Source organism: Schistocerca piceifrons, chromosome X (genome assembly GCF_021461385.2).
Source record: "Schistocerca piceifrons isolate TAMUIC-IGC-003096 chromosome X, iqSchPice1.1, whole genome shotgun sequence".
Lineage (NCBI taxonomy): Eukaryota > Metazoa > Arthropoda > Insecta > Orthoptera > Acrididae > Schistocerca > Schistocerca piceifrons.
Genome location: NC_060149.1, coordinates 209,035,105 through 209,051,803, shown reverse-complemented (window position 1 = coordinate 209,051,803; position 16,699 = coordinate 209,035,105). Strand labels below are relative to the sequence as shown.

General features: G+C 43.2%; 1 protein-coding gene across 1 annotated transcript in view; it reads left to right on the top strand.

Moving 5' to 3' along the window:
- LOC124721618 (rab GTPase-activating protein 1-like) overlaps window positions 1-16,699 on the top strand; it is a 158,140-nt gene that overhangs the window by 72,776 nt on the left and 68,665 nt on the right. The window contains exon 9 of the mRNA XM_047246677.1: window positions 8,526-8,714. Coding sequence (XP_047102633.1) covers window positions 8,526-8,714 — 189 coding nt within the window. The remainder of the gene's footprint in view (window positions 1-8,525; window positions 8,715-16,699) is intronic.

Here is a 16,699-nt window from a genome sequence, read left to right as displayed (position 1 = left end):
CGTAGGGGACCGCACCGCCACTTCCCAGCAAATTAGGGACGCTGTTGCTCCTGGGGTATCGGCGAGGACCATTCGCAACCGTCTCCATGAAGCTGGGCTACGGTCCCGCACACCGTTAGGCCGTCTTCCGCTCACGCCCCAACATCGTGCAGCCCGCCTCCAGTGGTGTCGCGACAGGCGTGAATGGAGGGACGAATGGAGACGTGTCGTCTTCAGCGATGGGAGTCGCTTCTGCCTTGGTGCCAATGATGGTCGTATGCGTGTTTGGCGCCGTGCAGGTGAGCGCCACAATCAGGACTGCATACGACCGAGGCACACAGGGCCAACACCCGGCATCATAGTGTCGGGGGCGATCTCCTACACTGGCCGTACACCACTGGTGATCGTCGAGGGGACACTGAATAGTGCACGGTACATCCAAACCGTCATCGAACCCATCGTTCTACCATTCCTAGACCGGCAAGGGAACTTGCTGTTCCAACAGGACAATGCACGTCCGCATGTATCCCGTGCCACCCAACGTGCTCTAGAAGGTGTAAGTCAACTACCCTGGCCAGCAAGATCTCCGGATCTGTCCCCCATTGAGCATGTTTGGGACTGGATGAAGCGTCGTCTCACGCGGTCTGCACGTCCAGCACGAACGCTGGTCCAACTGAGGCGCCAGGTGGAAATGGCATGGCAAGCCGTTCCACAGGACTACATCCAGCATCTCTACGATCGTCTCCATGGGAGAATAGGAGCCTGCATTGCTGCGAAAGGTGGATATACACTGTACTAGTGCCGACATTGTGCATGCTCTGTTGCCTGTGTCTATGTGCCTGTGGTTCTGTCAGTGTGATCATGTGATGTATCTGACCCCAGGAATGTGTCAATAAAGTTTCCCCTTCCAGGAACAATGAATTCACGGTCTTCTTATTTCAATTTCCAGGAGTGTATATAGAACTTTTCCTCTTTAATTGTCCAGATAAGTAGTCCATTTGTTTTCTGTGCCTTTGGGATGCCCATGTGTATAGTTGTTTTTTATGATGTTTGGAAAATGTGTTAATAGCTTTTCTCCTGCTGAGTTCCATTGACCTGAACCAAATTTTCCTCTAATTATTTGTTCTGATGTATCTCCCATGATAACTGTCATTATTTGTTTGGTGTCAAGTCCAGGGCTCTCTGCATATCTTTATAGAACTCTTGTGGTCTTTGTCATCTGCACCTGTTGTTGGAGTATACACTTGTAGTACAGATACATTTATTTGTTCTCCTTTAAGTTGGACTGATAATTCTCAGTCACTTATGGGATTCCATCCAAGAACCATGTCCCTTAGATTTTTTCCAGTACAGATACATTTATTTGTTCTCCTTTAAGTTGGACTGATAATTCTCAGTCACTTATGGGATTCCATCCAAGAACCATGTCCCTTAGATTTTTTCCAGTAATGAATGCTACCCTGTTCTTCCTTTATGTATCATAGCCTGAATAGTTGGCTACAGTGTCATCTGATTTGAAGTGCCAACAACTAGTCCATATTAGTTCACTGAAGCCAAAAATATCTATTTGGAGTTGTCACCTTTCCCTTTTTAATAATACCCAGCTTTCCTAAACTCATGCTGCTTAAATTCCATGTGGTGAATAATTGAGATTGCTTGAGAAAACTTTGGATTTCCTGTCCTTTGCTGTTAACTTTGGCCTTTGCATCATACAACCCAACACTTCTCTTGATCATCCTTCGCTCTTTTCCAGTCCCTATTGAAGACCCTGTAGACCTAGGGTAGGGAAGGTCTCATTATCTGGTGCTATAAACTTATCCTGTTCATCATTCACATATTTAGTTTGCAAATATGGAAGTGGTTTGTTACTGCGTTTTTCCAGCATTTTATACCTTCTGCCAGGTGTCTCTGGATGCTCAGAATATGGAGTACACACACTGCTGAAGATTAATTATCTGCCCCATTCACCATTGAGGTTACAACCTTCTGCCTTCCAGGCCATTGATTGTCTTCCCTCACAGGGTACTATCAGCTGGAGCCAGCTGAACATCATTTTTTTTTATTATTATTATTTTTGTTGTTACTCCTCCCCCTTCATCTTTCCGATATGGGCTTGGGACTGGCAGTGATGAGGTATCTCTGCTACAACCATTAAAAAAGAAGTTTCATTCTGGTGCATGTCATGGCACATAGGAATATAAGGAATCAAGTTAGCTGACATGGCAATTTATTAGGCCTACAAGGATTACAGAGTTGAATAATGTGTCTTTACCTACTGTTAAGTCTCTCAATAATGTGTGAGAAGGTCATAATTGAGCATATGGGAGACAGAGTGACTGAGAGGAATGGACAACGAGCTGCAGTTAGGTGAATGTTTCCGTGTTGCCAGGCCTGTTTCCTGGTTACCAAGGTGGGACAATATTTCACTTTACATTTTCATGTAGGACTTTATCTTCTGAGACATGCAGGAGGACCTACCAGTCTGTGGTGCTTGTGGATTACTTTTTTCTCTTATCACATATTAATGGAGGGAATTTTATATTCTGAGAAGACTGCCATCTATTTCACCTGGTAACAAGCTGAGTCTGACACACTTTTTAATTTTTTTTCTATCTGAACTCCTGCCTAATCATATATATTGGATATTTCAATGGGTTTCAGAGTTGCAATCACCCGTCTCCCCCTCCCCCACTATCCCCCCCTCTCCCTCTCCCCCCTCTCTCTCTCCCCCCTCTCTCTCTCCCCCCTCTCTCTCCCCCCCTCTCTCTCCCCCCTCTCTCTCCCCCCTCTCCCTCTCCCCCCTCTCTCTCCCCCCTCTCTCTCCCCCCTCTCCCTCTCCCCCTCCCCCTCTCTCCCCTCCCCCTCCCCCTCTCCCTCTCACCCCTCTCACCCCTCTCCCCCTCTCACCCCTCTCCCCCTCTCACCCCTCTCACCCCCTCTCACCCCTCTCCCCCCTCTCCCCCTCTCACCCCTCTCACCCTCTCCCCCTCTCCCTCTCTGCCCCTCTCCCTCTCTGCCCCTCTCCCTCTCTGCCCCTCTCCCTCTCGCCCCTTTCCCCTCTCCCCCCTCTCCCTCTCCCCGTCCCCCCTCTCCCTCTCCCCAATCTCCCTCTCCCCAATCTCCCTCTCCCCCTCTCCCCCTCTCCCTCTCTCCCTCTTCCCCCCTCCCCCACTCCCCCTCTCCCTCCTCCCCCCTCCCCCACTCCCCCTCTCCCTCCTCCCCCCTCCCCCACTCCCCCTCTCCCCTCTTGCCCTCTCCCTCTTGCCCACATGCCCTCTCACCCTCTCCCTCTCCCCAACACGCTCACTCTCCCTCTACACCTCACATCTCGCCAAGCCATACCATCATTGACAGACATCATCCAAGTGTCCTGGGACGCCATGACTGGCATTCTTTTGTAGTCTATTATCTTTATTTCTTCCTTAACCTTACTCATGAGGACTTTTCATATTGTTCCACATATTTCAGGAAACATAAAATTTTTGTCATGGTTTTTACCCAACCTTGACATGACAAAAAGATAGTGAATGTTTTATTGTACTTTAAAGTTTGTGATTCTACATAGTTTAGGGTATGGCCTACAAACACATTTTTTTATCTTGCTGGGAGACTTACTGTGAAAGGCCATTCATTCAGTTTTATTTGTTTGATAGTGTAAATCCATGCTATTGCTAGATTAGATGTAAGTTATATAGTCCTCCCCATAAACTGTTTAAAGTTTATTGTTCAGTAACCTTGTCATCAAGTAATATGTGTGATTTTGGGCTTATGTCAGGATTAAAATAAAATTCAGTAATTACTTGGTTTCAAATGAAGCGTTAGACAACATTGGACTGAAACAGGAAAGAAGTACAATAGAAGAAGAATGGATAGCTTTGAGAGATGAAATAGTGAAGGCAGCAGAGGATCAAATAGGCTAAAAGACAAGACCCAGAAGAAATCCTTCGATGACAAATGAGGTATTGAATTTGATTGGTGAAAGGAGAAAATATAAAAACACAGCAAGTAAAGTTTGCAAAAGGGAATACAGATGTTTAAAAAAGTGCAAAATGGCTGGAGGAGAAATAAAAAGCTATAGAAGCATGTGTGGCTTTAGGAAAGATAGGTGTCACCTATAAGAAAATTAGGGAGACCTTTGGAGAAAAATGAAGCAACTGTATAAATATTAAGAACTCAGATGGCAAGCCAGTACTAAGAAAATAAAGGAAGGGTGGAAGGAATATGTAGAGGAGCTGTATAAGAGGAATAGACTTCAAGCCAACATTATAGAACAATAAGAGGGAGTAGATGAAGTTGCGATGGGATACATGATACTCCGAGAAGAATTTGACAGAGCACTGAAAGACCTGAGATGAATTTTCCCTCAGAACTACTGAGATCCTGGAGAGAATATGCCACGACAAAACTATTCCATGTGGTATGTAATATACACTAGACAGGTGAAATATCAGCATACTTAAAAAAGACTGTAATAATTCCAATTCCAAAGAAGGCACGTGCTGACACGTGTGAATATTACTGAACAACCAGTTCAGTAAGTATGGTTACAAAACAGACACACAAATTATTTAGAGAAGAATGGAAAAACTGGTAGAAGCTGAGCTTGGGGAAGATTAGTAGGAGACATGAGGCAGTATTGACATTACCACTTATGTTGGAAGACAGACTGAAGAAAGTCAAACAATTTTTATAGCATTTGTAGATTTAGAGAAAACTTTTGACAGTGTTGACCAGAATACACTCTTTTGAAGTTCTGAAGAAGCCTGTATAAAATACAGGGAGTGGAAAATAGTCTACAGCTGATACAGAAACCAGATTGTAAGAGACGAAGGACATGAAAGGGAAACAGTATGCGAGAAGGGAGTGAGACAAGGTTATATGCTGGTCCCCAATATTATTCAGTCTGTAACTTGAGCAGAGGGGGTTTGAAGGGGGGAGAGAAATGAAAATTGTAAGATATGGTGAGGATACAAGACCTCTGTCTGAGACTACAGAGGACATGGCAAATCGATTGAATGGAGTGGATGGTGTCTTGAAAAGAGTTTATAATATTAATAACAGCAAAAGTAAAGCAAGGGTAATGAAATGTAGTTGAATTAAATCAGGTGATGCTGAGGGAATTACATTAGGAACCAAGACTTTAAAATTGGTAGATGAGTTTTGCTATTCGGGCAGCAAATAACTGATGGGGGCAAAACTAGAGAGTGCATAAAGTGTCAACTGGCAATAAAAAGGAAAACATTTCTGAAGAAGAAAAATTTGCTAATATCAAATAAAAATTTAAATATTATTAAGTCTTTTCTGGAGGTATTTGTCTGGAGTATAACCTTGTAAGTGTGTCAGCTTTGTGCTATAATCAGTTAACACAAGAAGAGAATAGAAGTTTCTGAAATGTGATGCCAGAAAAGACTATCAATTATGATTAGATCTGGTAACGAGTTAAGAGATACTGAATCAAACTGAGGAGAAAAGAAATTTATAGCACAACTTGATTAATAAAGAAATCAATTGAGAGGATAGATCCTGAGGCATCTAGGAATCGTTAGTTTGGTAAGGGGGGGAGGGTGGAATTATAATGGGAGACCAAGATTTGACTACAGTAAGCAGGTTCAAATGTATGTAAGTTGGACTATTTAGGCAGAGAAGATGAGACTTTCATGGGATAAACTAGTATGGAGAGCGGTATCAAACCAGCCTTCTGGCTGAAGACCTCGACAACAGCAGTTACTGAATTGTTCCATTTGACTGTGTTATCAGTTTTAGAACTGAAATGTTTTGGGGATTGCACAGATACCTTGAGGTACTCTTTTGCAAGTTGCACTTGTTTTTTATTTTTCCTGTAAGTGTCTGTCTGTACATACGTTATGTCAAAGACTCTTCTGTCTTGAATTTTCTGTTCATTCTTACTTCAGTTTTGTAGTGGATTTGCAATTTTTTACATTTTGAGAGATGTAAAAGACTTTATGCTGTTGAAAATCAGTATCACTGAACTATCACATAACATAATGGCTTGTAAGAGAATATATAGGTGAATATAGATATCAAAATGCATAGACAGTGTGTCATTACAAATACGTTACATGGAGTTGTAAGTAATATTTCATGCTACAACCAATTTTTTCAAGCAGTGATGATCACACCATTGCTTCTACACTTGCCATTTATTGCATTAACCATTGTAATTTTGTCCATTTCCCACCATTTCTGAACTTCTTGAAAATTTTCAGTAGTTCTTGTAATTTGTGCTGCAGCATTACGGACTTTTCCATCATATTTCCTTCAGACATTGTATGTTATCGTCTTAAGTACATTAGAAAAGTTGAACATGGGCTGAAAATTTTATTGGCCAATAATTGTTATTCTTGACTCACCCACTGCATTGTATTTTTCTGGCTCATTATTTCATAAATATGTAATATAACTTTTTTTTATGCAGTATTAAGGCTCTTGTTCTTTGGCCTTACTTTGCATGCAGTTTATGGTGTGCTCAAACTCTGCAACAACTATAAACTCTGTGGCAGACTTACACTGAGACCTAGACATTAGCCTTTTGTGGGTAATGCGCTTACCATCTCAATCATGTGAACACGTCTTGCAACCCAACTTAATCATGAATCTCATAGTACTTGTCTCCTACCCTTACAAACTCCACAGACGTTGTTCTGGATACTTTGAAAGACTGGAACTCCTTGAGTTCAGAGGATGCAGGGGAAAATGCATTATCAATGGAAAAAATGTATTTCTTTCCTTCTGACATCACTGTTGAGTTTCTACACCATATCTTATCACATTGTCACCTTCAGTCAGAATGGAGCTATTCAACCTCTGTAACTCATCTGCCACCTACTATCACTGGAAGCTGTGATATTTCTTAGTCATCATATTTTGCATTAATCATACAACAACAGGTCAGTACCAAGTAGAACAGTCATTGAGCAGCAGATAAATACAGGATGGCCCACAAAAGTAGCACATTTTCATTTCATTATTATGAGATTTAATGTATATTTACATGAATTTAACTCATGGATGTCTGTTCTACTAACATCGCCATTATTACAAATTGAAACATAAGTTTATTTCTTCAAAAGTGTGTCATACAAATGGCTTCCATCATTGGCAATAGATTGCTGAAGACATTCGTGGACTCTCCTTGTAATATTCTCAATGACTTACTGAGAAATAGCCTCTAGCTCTTCCCAGAGTGTCTCTTTCAACTCATCAGTATTGTTGAGCCGCTGGGAAAAAAACTTTGTTCATTAGACGACCTTGCAGAAAAAAGTAAGGGAATGAAAGATCAGGTCATCTTGTTGGACATGGGATATGAGTGAATCACGAGTAACTGATGCAGAAAGTGATGCCTCAGTGTAATCATTGCCATATGGCTGTAGGCCTGTCTTCCTGAAACCATATACTGTATAGACGACAATGTTCCTGCAGCTGTGAAATGAAGAAATTGTAATCACGGCTGTGTACTGTACAAAATTGGCAATCGCTGGCTGGCCCTCATTGTCTTAAAAAATGTGGCCCAGTGACTCGAATATAACTTCCAACAGCACACCAGGCAATGACATATGCATTATCCTGAACGTTCTCATGAATGAGCTGCATGTTTGTGTCTGACTAATATCAGAAGATTTATTGATTGAGAAATCCATTCAGATGAAAGTTTGCCTCATCAGTTATCACAAGATTTGTTGGGAACGCATCATCCTGGTCAATTATGTCCAGTGATTTTGTGCAGAAATTGTGTCTACTCATTTTATTTACCAGTCATAAATGTTGAACCACTTGCAGCTTATTTAAAGATAAAACTTTAAATCCTGTTTCACAACCCTTTGCAAAGACATGCAAGGGATTTGTGATGTTCTGGATTGGCAAGGGCAGATCACTGTGGCCTTCATTGAGGAACTGCATGAACTCGTCAGATATTTTCCGGCCTTTGAACTGTCCTTTATGCTTGTCATTGGTTACAGAACCTGCTTCACACCATTGTTTTTTCCACCTGGACATTATCCTCCTTTTTGGGACATGGAAATGGCAGTCTCTTCTATGCGCATTACACACTGGACAGCCGCAATGATCTTTAGCGCGCACGCGCGCGCGCACACACACACACACACACACACACACACACACACACACACACACACACACACACACACACACTCTCTCTCTCTCTCTCTCTCTCTCTCTCTCTCTCTCTGCATGCACACAGGCAGGTACTCTTCAGACATGAAAACTACACTAGAAAGTCTAATATCAAATAAAGACTCAAAAGAACACCCATCTAGTCTTAGTAATTAGATTCATAAATTAAGGTTAAGCCTTGATCTTTTCTAACCATAGAGTTTTTCTTGTTGTAACTAGTAGAGAAAGGTGGACACTGAAGACAGAAGGCATGTGGAATGGCTTAAAAACACTGTTATAAAAAAACTCAGCTTAGAAGACTGGAAATGTTCCATGAAGGAGAAGAAGAAAAGCTCAGTGGTGTAAACTTGATTTCTAAATAACTTCATTATATGGTGTTTTCTTTTTTCTTTCAGGACAGTCCATGTGAGACTGTGATACAGAGAGACATTAATCGGACATTTCCAGCACATGACTTTTTCAAAGAGGCTGGTGGATTGGGGCAGGACTCCCTCTATCGTATCTCTAAAGCATATGCTGTTTATGATACAGAAGTTGGATACTGCCAAGGCTTAAGCTTCTTAGCAGCAACTTTGCTTCTTCATGTAAGTGTTATTTTAGTGGTACCAGTTTTTGTTTGAGTGATTTACATATTTTTTAGTGTATAATGGGTACTCAACCTATGGCTCAGGATAAAAAGCAGGTGGTGATATATCTCATTCATTTTTTCAGAATTACGAAGTACAGTTAATTAACATGGCCCTTATTAGAAGCTAATGCCAAATATTCCTTTAAACCACACCAACAAATGAGGCCCTACAGAAACAATAATTGTACCTTTTATTATCAAGGCCACTATTATAGAAGTCATATGTTCCAAATTGTATATCTTGTTGCTTTATGGGTGTACTCACAATTGATGGTTAAATCAGTGTTTTGGTGAGACATATATTGTAATAAACGGCTTTATGAGAGTGAATTTTTGGATAATACTCATTGTAAATGTCATGTTCCGTAGGTATTATGGGATTAGAAGTGATAATCATAAAATGTTTGTTATCACTCAAAAAAACTCAAGTTATGAACCTGAAAGTAGCTAAATATTTGCCCTTTGATGCAGCACATCTTTCTCAACAAGGTATGACTTGGCAGAGATCTCAGTTGTGGAAGTTTACATTTTGGCTGTTCAGAAAATGTTCTTCCTTGAAAATCACCTTGTCGTTATTCTGGAAATGCCTGACATGCAATGGTTTCTTCATCTATGGAAAGAGGTAGAAGTGACCAGGTCTCATGTCAAGAAAATATGGGCAATGATGGAAAATTTGATAGCCCAAAGAGCAGCATGTGTGATTGCATCCTGTGGAGAACGGGCTGGGACATTCTCATGAAGTAAAGACACTCCCTTGGACAGTTTCCCCCAATGCTTTGTCTTAACAGCTTCCTATGTCTGCCTGCTTAGCTGGGTGGTAACGTGCTTGCATCCCATGCACTGGGCCCGGGTTCGATTATTGGCCAGGGTGGCAATTTTCTCCACTCGGGGACGTGTTGTTGTGTTGTCCTCGTCATCATTTCATCCTCATCATCGACCACAAGTCGCCCAGTGTTGCACTGACTGACATAAGACATGCACTTGGCAGCCAAACCCAAATGGGACCTCCCAGCCAACAATGCTGTGTAATCATTTCATTTTTACAGCTTCCTATAGCATTGTGAGGAGATTTTGGTTGTATGCTCCTGTGATGGTTTGCAGCCATGAACATAATCTGATAGCACTGCACTGTGGCAGCCCCAAAAATCACTCGGCATCACCTTGTCTAATGATGGTTGGGTCTTTACTATTTTCAATGATGGTGACGCCATGTTTGCACACCTTGCTTTGCTTCTTTGTCTCAAGATCGTGGAGATATATCCAGCACATTTCTATGATGATAAGGCATACAAGAAAGACACCTGAATTGGACTGGAAAAAGGTATAACATTTCCTCTGCTGCCTCGGTTTGGTGAGCTTTTTAAATTGCTGTGAGTGTGCAATATTTTGAAAAATGATTCATGAATGACTTTGTCTTTCCACTGCCAACTTGATTGTGGCATTCCGATCTTAGAGAACCAAGGCCTCCACTTTATGTGCCATTCCTGGTTCTTCACAGATAGGTGGTCTGCGACTTGGTTCATCATCATTCAGACTTGTTTAACTGCACTGAAAGCATCTGTTCCATCTAACCCCTGTGATATATTATGGTGCATTGTTGTTGTACACTAAAGATCAGAAATGAACTATGTAAATTCTATTTTAAACTCACCCATGGGCTGTATGACTTCATCTCCAAACTCATTGTCTCTAAATGCTCGGAGGCTCGACTTGGCAGCATCCATGCGACCTGTTTATTAGCATAAACTCATTGCTCAAGTCTTGTTAGGTACACATGGACTCTGCCGGTGTAGAAAGGAGAGTGAGTATACAAGTGCATGAGTATAACTGAGGACTTAAAGTATAATTGAGGACTTGCAGCATTGTCACTACACATGCAGTGGTTGGGCATGGCAGTTATGAATAAATTTTGTAAATTCAATTGTCCTGCCACATTTTTCTGTCTGTATGTGAAGCCTAATCGCAGGAGCTACTTTAGGAATTTTGATACTGTTTTCAGTAATTGACAGATTGATTCACAAGGAAGCTTTTTGTATGTAATCTATAAATATGTCTGAACTATCATGAATTAAATTCCCCATTGCATTTTTCTTTCCATATGTGAGGGAGGATTTCAGAAACTACTGTAGGGATTTTGATAGGGTTTTCACTAATAAATAAACTGATCCACAAGGAAGATTTGTGTATTTGTAGCTGCTAAGCCAGATAAGTCATCCAGTTAGCAGTGTGTGTGTGTGTGTGTGTGTGTGTGTGTGTGTGTGTGTGTGTGTGTTAGAATAACAGGTATATACAAAGGGCATTCAAAAAGTTTTGCATAGTCGTCTATAATTTTTTTATTTTTTGCAGGAGGAGAATGAATTTTTTTGTGAACATACTTGGAACATTTAGCTATACATTGAGCTGTGACGCATCTGGCCCAACATTCTTTCCATGATGTAAATGCACTTTGATAAAATCCTGGGGATTGACTTTTAAACCATTGCTTGACACAGGAAATAAAGATCTTTCTCACTATCAAATGTTTTAATGCGCAGGTAGGCCTTCAGATGCCGAGAGAGGTAAAAATCAGCTGGAGCCAAGTCTGGACTGTAGAGAGGATGAGGAACAATTTTCTAACCCATTTTCCTGATTTTCTCCTGCTTCATAAGGGCTGTATGGGGTTTGGCATTGTCATGGTGTAGTCTGATGAGCTGACTTTGAAGCTGTGGTCTGTGAGTCTTGATGGCATGTCACAGCTTGTCCATTGACAAACAGTAACGGGCTCAGTTAATTGTGGATCCAGGTTCCAAAAAGTCAATGAAAATGACACCGCACTGATCCCAGAAGAAGGAGGCCATCACCTTTCGGCCTGCTGTTCGTGAAAGTCTTGGTTTTTTCTTCCGAGGACAACCATGTTTCATCCTGGGTAATGTTGCTGTCAAAACACTGTTTTCACTCTTGAGTAAAGGTCTTCATGAGATCCTCGCACACATTCTTCCTCATCATTTTCATTTCTCTTATCAATAATCTAGGCACCTAACATACACAGATTTTTCTGTACCCTAGTGACTGTACCAGTGATACCACACTACCCAATGACAAACGACCGATGACCTCACTGTCTGGTCTCCTTCCCCAAACAACCCCAACCCAATGACAAACAAGTCATTTCAGCAAGCTGTCATGTCATCACACATCTGTCATTTTGGACGATTTGATCAATGGTCTCCTTATTCACATCACTCACTGCTGTTGATGGTCTACTGCATTGTGGATTGTCCAGTAGGGAGAAATCACATTCTTTAAACCTCTGCAACCACTGCTGGATACTGCTGCGACCCACTGTGTCCTCCCCATAAACAGGGAGCAACTTCCTGTGAATCGATGTGGCAGAGTCATCACCAGTCTTGAAGAGGAACTCCATCTCCGACCGTTGTCGCAACCTGACATCTACTTCACGGTCCATTATGGCTCACCTGTAAATAAAAGAAAATACTTTTATATACCAACAATACAAATAATAATAATAATAATAATAATAATAATAATAATAAAATAGAGACAACTGTGCAAAACTTTTTGAACGCCCTTTGTATAATTGTACACTTACCTGAAATGTTTACAAACCTAGTACCAACTTCTTTGAAAACACTGTCTCTGTCTTCAGAACTCAGCATCAAAAGGTCACGACATGGAGAACACAAAAATGTTGAAGTCTTGTGGTGCAAGAGCAGTTTAATCTTATTAGCCTTTTTGGCCATGTAATTTCTGCATCTTAATTTAAGTATTGCCATGGGATCACTACCCATCACTGCCTAATTCATTAGGACTCAAGTGACCATCCAGAAGTTTACACTGCCAGAGAAGTACCAAATGGAAGGTTTGGATAGTTGTCTCGTTCTATGTTATTAGTAGCTTCTTTCTAACAAAGTGTTCCATCGGACTTTGACTTCTTGTTTGAGTGACTTTGTGAGTCTCTTTGAAAGACAGACTCTCTTACAATGTGCCACTAATGCTTTTCGGAACTTTATTGTCCCTCCTACATGAAGTAGTTACGGGTGTGAAGCTTCAGTGCTTGAGCAGAGTGCCAAGACAAAGACAGTTGCAAGTAAGCGTAGTGATGTTTTTCAGAGCTGCCACTGTATTAGAACCCTGATCTATTACAAAAGGTGCTGACTCCATTAAATCCTCAGAAATTTGCAAGGACACGGTAGGGTGAACAAGCTCTGTATCAGGAAATGGGGTGGTAAACAGTACTCCATTCTCTATATGTTACCTTTTACTAATAGTGGATACAGTCACTGTAGTGTAGGTTATTTTACATGCATCAACCGCCCACATATCAGTTTGGGAAAAAGCTCTTTTATCAGTGATAGCAACAGTAACTCATGGACCCAGCACCTTTTTAAGGTTGTCTGCAATGGATTTTATTCACTTCTTAACTGTAGTCAGATTTCGTGGTATAGCCTCTACATCAACTTTAGAAACCACTTCAGCCCCTACAGACACATGCATTTGGACTACTTTTTCCCCCTTGCGGGTCCGGGGGCTAATTAAGCCTGAGGTACTCCTGCCTCTCATAAGAGGTGGCTAAGAGGAGTCCCACACTTTTCAGTCCTATGATTTCAGGTCCGATTCTATGGTCTGACCTGCCACTTTCAAAATTCTACAGAAGTGCGGGTCATATGGGGAAGGATGCCTTACTTTGTGCACGAGTTATCCATAGTGCCCTTAGATTCGATCTCCTGAATTTCTTGTCATGGCTTTGCATCTCCACTTGCGATTCAACTATTTGGGCGAGGACACTTTCTGGAGTATGTCATCTTCTTCCGTTGTCTCTTGTCCTCTTTCGCTCCCATGACAGTATTGGATTTCTCTGCACCCAATATCCAGCATGGTAGCCAGTCCGTTGCGGTGGGGCCTTCATGTACCCATTTGGTGGTATTCCCCTGACTACACAGGTATTGCACTGCTGATGCCTAAGCTGTGAACTCCCCACATTGCCAAGGAGAAGATGCCTGTCTTCCTGGGGCATCAGGACTCCCAGCAATGGCCATTATGCCAGTTGGCCTTTGCTGTGGCTGGGTGGCGCCCATGGGTAGAGCCCCTGGTCGGAATGGGTGAAATCAGGGCGGATGACCTGCAATGAAGCGGACTAAGTCATCTCTTGCTGGTGACCATACGGCACCAGCAGTCTCTAAGAAAGGCAAGATCAAATACAATGCCGACAGGTATGACCCTAAATCGTTTCCATCCCTCGCTTCAGCATGGGGAGGAACATATGGCTACAGAATGGAGAGAGTCATATTCGCCTCAGTTTTTAGTCTGTAGCAGAATTGATGGGGACTTCTTTCTACCTACAAAGCCTCTGTTTTTCATTGAACACTTTGAGGATAAGTTTGGAGAAGTGACAGCGCTGTCCAAGATGTGAAACGGTGCAGTCTTGATTCAGATAGCATCCTCGGCCCAATCCCGAGTGTTATTCGCCTGTGAAGAGCTGGATGATATTCCTGTTTCTGTCACTCCCCATAAAAGCCTCAACATGGTCCAGGGGATCATTTTCCATCGCGATCTCCTCTTGCAGTCTGACGACGAGGGTGTTCATTTCATACAACGCATTTACAGGGGACCCAAAGACAACATGCTTGCTACCGGTGCCTTCATCGTGGTCTTTGAGGGTGATTCATTGCCTGAAAAGGTCAAGGTGATGGTTTACTGCTGTGAGGTTAAATTATATGTCTCTCCCTCTATGCGGTGCCTTAAGTGCTAGAAGTTCGGGCTGCACTTCCAGCGCCACATGTCGAGACTGCAGACATCCACTGCACCCAGATACTCCATGTGCGCCTCCTCCCACTTGCATCATCTGTGGAGAGCATCTCTCCCCAGACTGCCCAGTACTCCAAAAGGAGCGGAAAATCGTGAAGTACAAGACCCTGGACCAGTTGACTTACCAAGAGGCTACACCCCATTCAGTTGACATCGATATATGCTACAGCTACATCACCATCGCCGTCCCAAGCGCCAGCGGTTCTTCACTTTGTGCCACAAACAGTGGGCCCTCCGGCCACCAGACTACATCTACCCCCTTGGTGGTAGGGGGAAAATCTTCCTCCGTTGCTCCCAAAGCACCTACTTCGGGAGCAAGGCACCCCCAAACGCAGGGGACATTGGTCCCCTCCCCCCTGCCGGAGAAGCAAGAGCCTCCTCCGTCTCCTCACATGCGTGAGGGGTCCCTTGGGGCCCTCTCTCCCAAGGTTTCCACTAATGTCACGGTGGACTCTCACCAGTGGCTCAAGGAGCCAAAAGTTGTTGGATGAAGAGCTTCATGGTCTTCCTCAGAGCCTGAAGCTACTTCAGAAAAGTTCTCCCAGCAAGCCCCTAAAGAGAAGGGAGAGGGCAAGGAAACAAAGAAGTCTGCTAAGAAAAAGGACCCTCCCATGGTCCCAACACCACTATTCCCGACCAATTCTGCATCTTAGGATGCAGTGGAGATCTTGGCGACCCCTGCAGACCTGGATCTCACTGATGCCTCATCCTCCACAGAAATGGCTACAAATACTCAGTCTGTGGCAGCAGGTGACACTGAGGCATAACCTGCCTCCTTGAATGTTTCCTGCCTTCCCAGCCTCACCATAACGTCATCCTCCAGTGGAATTGCGGCGGCTTTTCCACCACCTCGGCACCTCTTAAACTTCACACTTGCTTTCTGGATTGCCCTCCAGGAAACCTGGTTCCCAGCAATGCGGACCCCTGCCCTCTGCGGCTATAGGGGATATTACAAGAACTGTAGTGACTATAATAGAGTGTCTGGTGGAGTTCGTACCTATGTCCTGAACTCGGTATGCAGTGAACCTGTGCCCCTTCAAACCCCCCTTGAAGCTGTGGCTGTCAGAATAAGGACGACACGGGAAATAACTGTCTGCAACGTATATCTTCCTCCAGATGGTGCAGTACCTCTGAACGCATTGGTTGCACTGATTGATCAACTCCCTAAACCTTTCCTACTTTTGGGAGATTTTAATGCCCGTAAGGCCTTGTGGGGTGGCATAGTGCTTACGGGACGAGGCATAGATGTCAAAACTTTACTGTCTCTACGTGACCTCTGCCTCTTAAATACAGGTGCCCCCACACATTTCAGTGTGGCACATGGTCAGTTTACAGTCCTGTGGACTTCTCCCATCTATCCACTGGAGAGCACATGATGACCTTTGTGGCAGTGACCACTTCCTCATCTTCCTGTCAATGCCCCGGCATCATGCCCATGGACACCTGCCTAGATGGGCTTCAAACTTTCACCTCTGCTGTCACCGTTGAATCTCCTCCACATGGTAACATCGATATGGTGGTTGAGCAGGTAACTACAATGATCGTTTCTGCAGCGAAAACACGATCCCTCATTCTGTAGGATGCCCCTGGCGGAACACAGTCCCTTGGTGATCGCTGGAAGTTGCTGAAGTAATTAAGGAGCATCGGTGAGCTGTACAGCAGCATAAGCATCTCATCGCCTTTAAATAGCTCCATGCCCGCATTCGCCATCTTATAAAAAGACAGAAACAGGAGTGTTGGGAGAGATGCGTCTTGACCATTGGGTGCCATACATCACCTTCCCAAGTCTGGGCAAAGATCAAACAAGTTCTTGGGTACCAGACCACAACAGGTGTTTCCGGTGTTAACATAAATGACGTGTTATCTACCGATGCAAACGTGATTGCCGAGCACTTTGCTGAGCACTATGCTCGTGCCTCTCAGAGAATTACTCTGGGAAAGCCCTCTCGTTTACTACACGCCACAGTGAATCCTATAACACCCCATTTAAAGAATGGGAGCTCCTCAGTGCCCTTGTACATTACCCCAACAGTCAGATGATTAAACATCTCTTGTCTAACTGCAAGAGACACCTCCACGTGATCTTCAAACAGATCTGGTGTGATGGCATCTTTCCATCGCACTGGCAGGAGAACA